Source organism: Crinia signifera, chromosome 9 (assembly GCF_055691185.1).
Source record: "Crinia signifera chromosome 9, ASM5569118v1, whole genome shotgun sequence".
In the NCBI taxonomy this organism is placed as follows: domain Eukaryota; kingdom Metazoa; phylum Chordata; class Amphibia; order Anura; family Myobatrachidae; genus Crinia; species Crinia signifera.
The window spans coordinates 54,939,927-54,949,587 of NC_139225.1; the positions used below are offsets into that span (position 1 = coordinate 54,939,927).

Below are 9,661 nucleotides of genomic sequence, written 5' to 3' on the forward strand. Positions count from 1 at the left end.
TTACCCGGGCCCAGGCTTTCTGGAGAGGACCCGCAGGGGCCCTGGTCCGACCCCTTCCTTCCACCTCCATCCCTCCCGGGTAGCAACGGCAGCACACACTTCTACAGCATGTACGGTGCTAACAGCAGGCTCAGCATGAGTGTCTCACTGACAGCGTGAGAGGTCATGCTGAGCCTGCTGTCAGCACAGCACATGCTGTAGGTGTGTGCTGCTGCTGAGTTCACAGTTTTCCTTCACCCTCCGCTAAACATTTTGGGGGCGTGGCCTAAGTGTGGCAGGTGCCCACACCAACCCACACTTAGGCCACGCCCAACATTTTTTACCAGGGCCGGCCTTCCTCTCGGCTGCCCTGACTACCACCAATAGGCTAGGTGCATATATTATACTTTTCCGGTACTTGTTTCCTAGCACGGTGCCCAAGATTTCCATCTTATGGCATCTTATGCCATCGCATGCCATATAGCCGCATACGATGCAATGCGATTTTTAATTGTATAAGCACCCTAATGGGTGTTTACAATGTTAAATGCACCCCCACTATTAACGCAAACCCGAAGCGTGGCGAGCCCGCAGGGGCGGCGGTACGCGTCCTCCGACCTTTTCATACCCCCACTATCCACGTCGGCGTGGAGATGACCTTAGATAGTGTGGCGAGCACAGCGAGCCACCGAGCAAGAAGCGGGGCTCGCTGCGCTCGCTCCGCGAGGGGACACGTACTACTTTACATGTGTTCTGCTTCGCTCACCATGCTTCGGGCTCGGTGGCTCGCTGCGCTCGCCACACTATCTAAAATCAGCTCCACGCCGACGTGGATAGTGGGGGTATGAAAATGTCGGAGGACGCGTACTGCTGCGCTCGCCACGCTTCCGGTTGGCGTTGATAGTGGGGGGGGGGGGGGGGGGGGCATTTAACATTGTAAGGACCCATCAGGGTGCTTGTACAATAAAAAATCGTATACCATTGTATGCATACGATGCCATACAAATTTTTATTGTACAACATCGCATCGTATACCTTATTTAGTCTTATGGTATACGATGCGATGGGCGCCGTGCTAGGAAACAAGTACCACTTTTCCTTTGTAAATCAAGTTACATAGTTCTTATCAGGTGTATTTGAGTCAGTTAAATCTGTACATAAAATTACAAAAAAGTGAAAAACGAATTTATTTTCAGTTTGGGGTGGGAGAGGGATAAGTTTACATGACCATATGGAAGACCTGCTCATAAGTCACATCTATAAACTTGGCTCATGTCACAAACAACACACATATATATACATACATACATTTTTCCAGGTACATTAAGTTAATTAAAGTGGCTTTATAAAGTGCTTGATTTTTTTCCCCTGACTTGGCGACAGGTAAATCTCTTTCCTTTATCGACAGGTGCAAGACTCTGCCATCATATTTTCATATTCTTTATAAAGGATACCACCACCTGGTTCTATCATAAGAACACTGATTGGACTGTAGGAGTAAGGGACACAAGAAGGACGTGGGACATTTCCATCCACCACCTGATTAATGAAGTTCTGAATAATGGCATGATTGGGAGAGTTATACCCTGAATGAAGCAGTCTTGGGCAGTCTCCCTTACAGTATCCAGGATTGTACCTATGAGGAGCAATGATCCAGTGATCCCATCCTAATTGATGAAAGCTAACCCAGAAAGGACGTAGAGAGCAATGATTCTTGGGCTGTCCACTCTGGATGGGAATCTTTGGAAGCTTAATGCCAATAGTCCCTGCTTGACGTGGCTTCCTGATCAGCATGCCTGGCATACCCGTCTCTGGAACTGCAGTTACCGTCTTCTCTTTGGCACGGTTATGAAAAGTGTGGTTGAAATAAATAAGCAAGAAAGGTATGTGAGAGGCTGAAACAGCCAATGGGACTTGGATTTGTTTCCCAACATGCTTACATATCAGTTGAATGTGTAAAGTTTGATTTGGACTCTCCATTAGAGGCTTGATATAAGGAGTGATATCGGTCTCAGCCCACATCCTAATTCCTGGGGGAAGTCTGGTCTTCAAGTAGGCACCAGCACTTGGCAGGACATCCACATTGCAGAAGTAATAATGATCACCAAAACGCAGCGCCCTGGGGTGCATCACCGTAGCTTTCATCAGATCTTCTACATTCACATTATGAAGGTTGAACTCAAGGTTTTGCATCTGTGACTGCTGTTCTGGAAGTTAAGAATAAAAGAAAATGGTTTCACCTCAGTGATGGCACAAAATACAGTAGAAGTACTTTCAAATGTCTAATCTTAACTGTGTTTTCCACATGGACCTTATATCTGTAGTTACCAACCATGGATGTAGCTATATTGGGGGCAGAGAGCGCCATTTGTATGGGACCCAGAGACTTAGGGGTACAATTACCAAGATGGAAGTTCTATTGAAGATGCCCATAGAAACCAATAAGATTCTATGTATTATCTTCTAGAACAGGCGTGGCCCTCCAGCTGTTGTGAATCTACACATCCCAGCATGTCTTGCTACAGTTTTAGCATACATTAGGGTATGCTAAAACTGTGGCAAGACATGCTGGGATGTGGAAAGGCATGCTGGGACTTGTAGTTTCACAACAGCTGGAGAACCACAGGGTGGCCACGCCTGTTCTAGAAGGTGCTAAATAAATAAGTAAAATCTGATTGGTTGCTATAGGCAACATCCCATCTTCAATAGAACTCCCATCATAAATGGGGCCCGATTTTTTTAGACCGCTAAAAAATTTTTTTTCAATTGCACGTAACATGTTTTTTGGCCCAAAGGTGTGAGTTTTTAGGCCAAGTCAGAAATCACTTGTATAACGGGAACCATTACCCACAGTGATCATAATGGGGACTGCAGCACAAATTAGTATTTTCTGAGAAAGTAAAGCTTATGACAAATGGGCTTGAGAATATGCCCCAAATCAGAGCTCTATCATTTAGTAAGTTGTATTATTTATGGAGTAGCATTAAGGCTAAAAAGAAAAACTTGCATTATGCTTTGTATAAAAAAGTAAACAAAAATGTAAAAAGGAAGAAAAAAACAAAAACCACAACAATATGCTGCTATCAGTATACAATAGGTTTCCAGGTACTTGTGTAGTTTCACGGTGCCAGTATGGCGCCGTGCGTCTGAGTCCCCTTGCGGGGCTCGCTTCGCTCGCCCACGCTGCGGGCTCGGTGGCTTGCTATGCTTGCCACGCTATTTAAAATCAACTCCATGCCAACATGGATAGTGGAGGTATGAACTATCCATGTTGGCATGGAGTTAAGTTACTTTTTTTTAACATAGTTTGTGGTGAGAACCCGGAAGTAGCACAGCACCATGAAACTACACAAGTACCGGTTTCCATAACCAGGATCACTAGGGTGATGACTCAATAGTACACTGGGGATAAAGTCATTAGGTTGACATGCTTTGGGTCGACCACTGAAGGTTGACAAGCCTTAGGTCGACACCTGAAATAGGTAGACATGGGCAAGGTCGACAGGGTCGGAAGGTTGACACAAGCATTAGGTTGTTTTTCACAGTTTTTTTTAGTCAGGCAGTATTTCGCATCCTACCCTCCACTACGGCATGGCGGGAGAAAAAAGTAGTGTGCTGAGTACAGCGAGGTACCGTGCCAGAAGCATGGCGAGCACATGCGGTACACAAAGACGGTGTCTAGGTCGACTGTTGACATTTGGGACAAAAATGTGAAAAACACGTCAACATTCTGATTGTCGACCTTATGCTTGTGTCAACCTTCCACCCCTGTCGACCATACCCATGTCAACCTACATCAGGTGTTGACCTTCAGTGGTCGGCCCAATGCATGTCGACCTAAATTCTATTAATATGCCAACTCCAATTTCAGTACATTCATAACAATAAAAAAAAAAAATTGTATTTCTATATCATACCCCCTAACATGCCCCTCTCCAGGAGGGACACAATGCTCTGTTTCTGGGCTTCCCTCTTAATGTATGATTGCTATTACCTGTGTGGAAACACCTTTCTTACCCATTTACCTGTTTAAAACAGGTGATGGCAATCACACATTATATGGGAAGTCCAGAAACAGAGCATCGTGTCCCTCCTGGAGAGGGGCATGTTGGCAGGTATGCTATATGTATAAGCACAAAGACTATATAGTTCGTTAACAACAGTTGTCAGGTTCTCACTTGCAACAAAGGACACTGGATGAACAGGTCTCACAAGCCTCACTGCAGTTCCCCCTGGTCTGTTGATCTTCGGCCTTCCATCACTATCTGCTGACCTCTTGTACAATGCTAGCATAAAGCGCAGGTGCTGTACACTGTGATCATGCTTAGCCACCATGCCCGGCTTCAAAGGCCCATGGTCCAGCAGGGTCCGAATCAGTGGCAGAGAATGAGACCTCATCAGTGCACTTAACCCATTCCTTCCTATAGCAGGGGGCAAGGCAACAATAAGCAGCCAGAGGACCAACAAATGTTGACAGGGTCCTGGCATCATGGCAATGAACTATCATGTGGTATCAAAGGACAAAGGCCCCTAGAAGACACTTTCATGGAGGGGCATGTGGGAAGCAGGTCTTAGCAGAAGCACAAAGGGTAGTGGTGAACCTTGATGGCTCCAACATTTTCTCACCCAGGTGCACCCATTACTTAAAAATGGGAGGAGTATTTCAGGTAATCACTGTTCCCATATATAAAGAGCTGTAGACACTCTCTTTGTATACAAATATGACATCAAATCCTCTAGTGATTCTCAAACTGAAACCAAAACTGCCCACTGTCACCTATTTATTTGTCAGGATACAGAGGAAGATGTATAATGGGAGGGGAGCAGCCTTGTTCTGTCTTATATAGAATCAGTCAGATGTCTGGAGAGCACTTCAAAGGAACCACCTGCTTAACCCCGTCAGCACCAGAACAATTACACATTTATTTCATATTTTTCAAAAATGTTGAAAAAATAAAATGGTATCAGTGTTCTTGAGAGATTATGTGAACAGGCCATTTACATTAAATTATTATACATAGAAAACTGCCGCACTGTAAGCAGAGCAAAAGATATAAAGTAATATACTATCTTGCACCAAACCTGTCTGGTGGACTCGCAAGGCTGCGAATTTCACAGCCTCACGAGTCAACCAGAATAAGGGCCTATATACTATACAATAAATATGTTGTGTTGCTGCAGCATATTGTGCAACATATTGTACCACAACTCCCATCAAGCCAAAACATAAGTGACAGTTGTAGTTTCTAAATATTTGCAGGGTCAAGTTGCGCAAACTGGACACAATAATATGTAGCTAAATATGACTTCTATGGAAACATATAATACAATTTAAGGCCCATACACACTTGAAGATTTTCATTTCAAAAGACTTTGCCAAAATCTGTGATAGATATAGCTATCACCAAAGTAGTGCGTACACACTGAGCTATTTTCCCCAAAGAGCGAGAGATTTTCAGGAGGCGAAAGACTTTGCTGAAAATCTTTCATTATAAGGCTATTTACATAATGGGCTGGGTTTGAATTCCAAGGGTGGGAGCAGGGGCCATTTTATTCCTGTTCTTGGTGCCTGATGCAGAACTTATTGCTGGGCTGCATATATTCAGAGCCCAGCACAAGTAAACTCCACCCCGCGCCGCCCTGACCAGGCAAAATCCCACCCATGTGCACGGAAAACATTTCATTTCAATGAACAATTGAACAATTCAATGATGCGCCAGCTCACAACTCGCTAGTGAATCGGAACTCGCGGCCTGGCAGCCAATCAGGCATCAGTGGCTCTTGATTGGCTGCTGAACCCCAAGCTCCGATTGGCTCATGAGTCGCAAACCGGGGCATCATTTGAAATAGTCACGCCACAGACGGATGGACCTGCTCTGAGATAGCCGGTTTTCCCACCGTTCTGCCCGGCTGTCTCCTTTAGCGATGTAGGCAGGGCCAGACAACAGGGCAAAGTGAGCTGACAGAACGCAGTTCCACCCCAGTCCGGCTCACTTTAACCCCAGGTGGCAGTGGTGTAACTAAGGCTCAGCAGCCCTAGCAGTGTCGGGGGGGGGGGGGGGCTAATTAATAATCATTGGTGCACAGTGGTGCCAGTAATATATACATTGCTGACCTGTGCCAGCAATGTATATATTACTGACTTAACATTGGTGGCCAGCGGTGTGCTCCGTTTTGAGCAGGGCGGGGGGCGGGGCCAGCAGCGATTTGTATTCTGGCCGGGATGGGAGAGCCGGGTGATCAGCGGGGGAGCAGGGGCTGCAGGGCTTTGCAGCAGCAGCAGCCAGCCGGTCCGGAGATGATGCGCGGGGCGGCGCGGTGTGGATTAGGACCATCAACAGGGTGAGTATATATGACACTGGCGAGGGGGCGGGGGGAGGCAGCGGGGCGGGCCCCGGGCTGAAAGTGGTTAATCTTTCAGCCCGGGGCAGCGTACACACATGGCGATGATGGATGAAAAACCATCCATCATCGCCACATCTGCTGGTAAAACCAGCAGATGAACCACTTAACTAGCGATGATGCGGGAGCGCGCATCATCGCTAGTCGGCAATCTGGGGGGCATACACACTGGGCGATTTTCATCTGAAAATCGTTCAAAACTGCTGTTTTGACCGATTTTCAGCTGAAAATTGTTAAGTGTGTATGAGCCTTTAGACAAGAAGGGGGAATTTACTTAGATGGTTGTTTCTATTTCAGATAAGATGTTGCTACTGGGCAACCAATTAGATACACCGGGTGAGATTTAATAGGATGAGAGATTCAGAAAGTCAGAGATTTTTTGAGAAATCTCCAGTTTTTTTTAAAGTGGCAATTATTTATACTGCTTAACCAGTTTGATTTTGCAGTGTAAATGATTGCCGCTTTAAAAAACCTGGAGATTTCTCACAAAATCTCTCACTTTCTGAATCTCTCATCCTATTAAATCTCACCCTATATATTATCTTCTAGAAGTTCCTAAATAAATAAGAAATAGATTCTGATTGGTTGCCCATAGCAACATCCCATGTGAAATAGAACTCTCATATTAAGCTGTGTACACACGGAGCAATATGATCGCTGGCAATATATTGCTCAGCAATCATATTGCTCAGTGTTCTCCGTTTTCATCAGCAACCAGAGATAGTCGCTGATGAAAATGACACACTGCCGGGAGAAGAGGCTGGGGAAGTCGCTCGTCGGAGGAGCAAATTCCTCCGACCAGCGACCATTAGGGGTCTGAAAACAGGACCGCAAACCCGGCGATTTATCGCCGGTGCACACTCCAATCGCTGGCAATATGGTCGTCAGAGATTTATGCCCGTGTGTGTACGCACCTTCAGTAAATTTTTCTCTGTGATAAAATAAAGTATCAACATTAAGCTATTAAGGTGCATACACACTCTACGATTTTTTGACCAATATCGTTCATTTTGGCACTAATGAACGATAATGCTCAAAAAATTGTGGAGTGTGTACGCGCAGGCAGACGAGCGGCGAACGACGGTGCGCGTTCCCGTCGATCGGTCGTCACCCGCCGCCATCGCCCGTGCAGGGCAGGTCAATTTTTACCTGCTCTGCCGTCGTTCGCTGTTCGCCTGGAGGAAAGCCTGCGCCGGGAGGAGACTGTCGCCGGAAGCCGCGCCCCCTGCCCTCCGACCTCCTCCATCACACTCGAGTCTCTGGAGTAGGGATGGGACATCGGAAGAAAACATCGGTCAAATTATGTTTTTCAACATTGGTTGCAAAACATCATTTAGACCTAAACATTGGTACTGTGAACCCGATGTTAACCGATGTTTCGATATTTTTTAAAATAAACTTGTTACCAAAGCATATAATACACTAATAAGCTTCTGAAATGATAAATAATCCCTCTATTAAGTTTATAACTTATGTTGATCATAGAAAAAACAAAAAAACTGTACACACAGTGCAACATAGAACATACTACATAGAACAATCACATACAGTAGTACATTGAAAAAAACTCTTTGTAGCAAAATAGGAATTTACTATTGAGGTACATTAATTATGGGCCTCACAATACAGGTGGATAAAACAAAATAAAAACTGGGAGGAGAATAACAGAAATCTGGGAAGGGGAGACTCCAGTCCAGCATACTTTCAAACTGGCCCCCAAATTTTGTTATCCACATTGTGCAGAAATAGTAATTTTGACAGTAGTTTCCCATCTAGCCTATTCCTGGTTTTACAGTACAGTACCTTTAATTTCACCAGCTTTAGAGAACAGGCGTTCTGAAGGTACTGAAGTGGCCACAGTTGTTGAATATCGTCTAGCTATTTTGGCAAGATTTGGGTACTGTATGTTGGTTCCATCAGTTTCCAGAATCTTAGTGGGTTCTCTATGATACTCTCCGTAACAAGTTATAAAAAAAAAACATGACTGTGCTGGCATTTGTAATAGCAAGCTATTGCTAATTCATAAAAAAAATACTTTAATTTAAATACATTTATCACGATTGTTTTAGTATGGAAAAACTTTGGGCCTAATTCAGAGGTGGATGCAGTTGCACTCTCAAATCCACCACTTAAGTATAAAAGATGCAACATTGCCAATACAGTATCAAACATCTGAGCAACCCTATTGTTGCTTAAAATAACCATCAGAACAAAGACGCTGGAGCCAGTGCAACTGCAAATTAATGTTTGAAACACATCTGCATTTGACAAACCAGCCCCCATCCCCTCCCTCAAATTGAAACTACTGTACCTGTCACTCAGTATCTGCAGCCGCTGTTACTAATAAATCGCTGCACAGAAATAAACTGTGCAAATGTCTGCATCCACAACTGAATCAGGCCCTTTGTAAGGTGCTGTGATATGCTTGCTGCATAATAATAAATCAATTGATAGATTGTAAGCTTGCGAGCAGGGCCCTCATACCTTTGACTGACTGTAAATACCCAGTTTGTTGTATCACTGTCTCCTATTGTAAAGCGCAAGTGAATATGCTGCGCTATATAAGAAACTATTAATAAATAAAATAAATATGAAGGGAGTTCACCACTATGTCACTACTAGTGACTATCGTATTATACTGTTCATTCTAGCATCCGCTATCTCTGAAAACCCATGCAGTTCCTCTTCCCTGCCTGGAGTGTCGCTGTCTGCTGTAGTGCTTCTAGCACAGTGTGGTCTGTATATCAGCACTGATATGCAAACCAGACCTGTGCGACAGTGGCTCACTAACAGCACCAGTTGCAGTGAGGCAGGAATGGGGCTGTCCTGTGTGCTACTGCTGAATGGCTGGCCAGACTGTCTTTCACTGTCAGCTACTGTACCACCCACAGCAGCAGCACACAGCCACACACACATATGAAAGCCCAGCCAGCAGTGATACTGTCCTGTTTGTTAATGGCTTTTTTTATCAGTCTCTTAAGTTTTTAATGAATATAAATCAAGGAGAGAGTGAGCTGGCTGCAAAGCATTGAAAGCAGCACACATTGACACGCGAAAGAAAAAACATTGGAAGATTGAGAAAAACATCGGGGGAGAAATCTAGCGATGTAGATGAAACATTGGATCCTCAACATTGCAGGGTTAAACATCGAACATTGGAACCATAAATCCGATGTTACCGATGAAACATCATATGATTACCCATCCCTACTCTGGAGTGAAGACGGAGGCGCCGCTGGACAGAGACACGCTGCTGGGAGAAGACGCCACTGGTAAGTAT

General features: G+C 44.8%; 1 protein-coding gene across 1 annotated transcript; it reads right to left on the reverse strand.

The window, feature by feature from the left end:
- Positions 1-1,142: 1,142 nt before the first annotated feature.
- Positions 1,143-4,803, reverse strand: BMP15 (bone morphogenetic protein 15). Its single transcript, XM_083159097.1, has 2 exons — positions 4,158-4,803; positions 1,143-2,186 (listed from the first exon to the last, which is right to left on the reverse strand). The coding sequence occupies exons 1-2, from the start codon at positions 4,468-4,470 to the stop codon at positions 1,378-1,380; spliced, it is 1,122 nt and encodes a 373-aa protein (XP_083015223.1). The 5' UTR covers positions 4,471-4,803; the 3' UTR covers positions 1,143-1,377.
- Between the last annotated feature and the right edge of the window lie 4,858 nt (positions 4,804-9,661).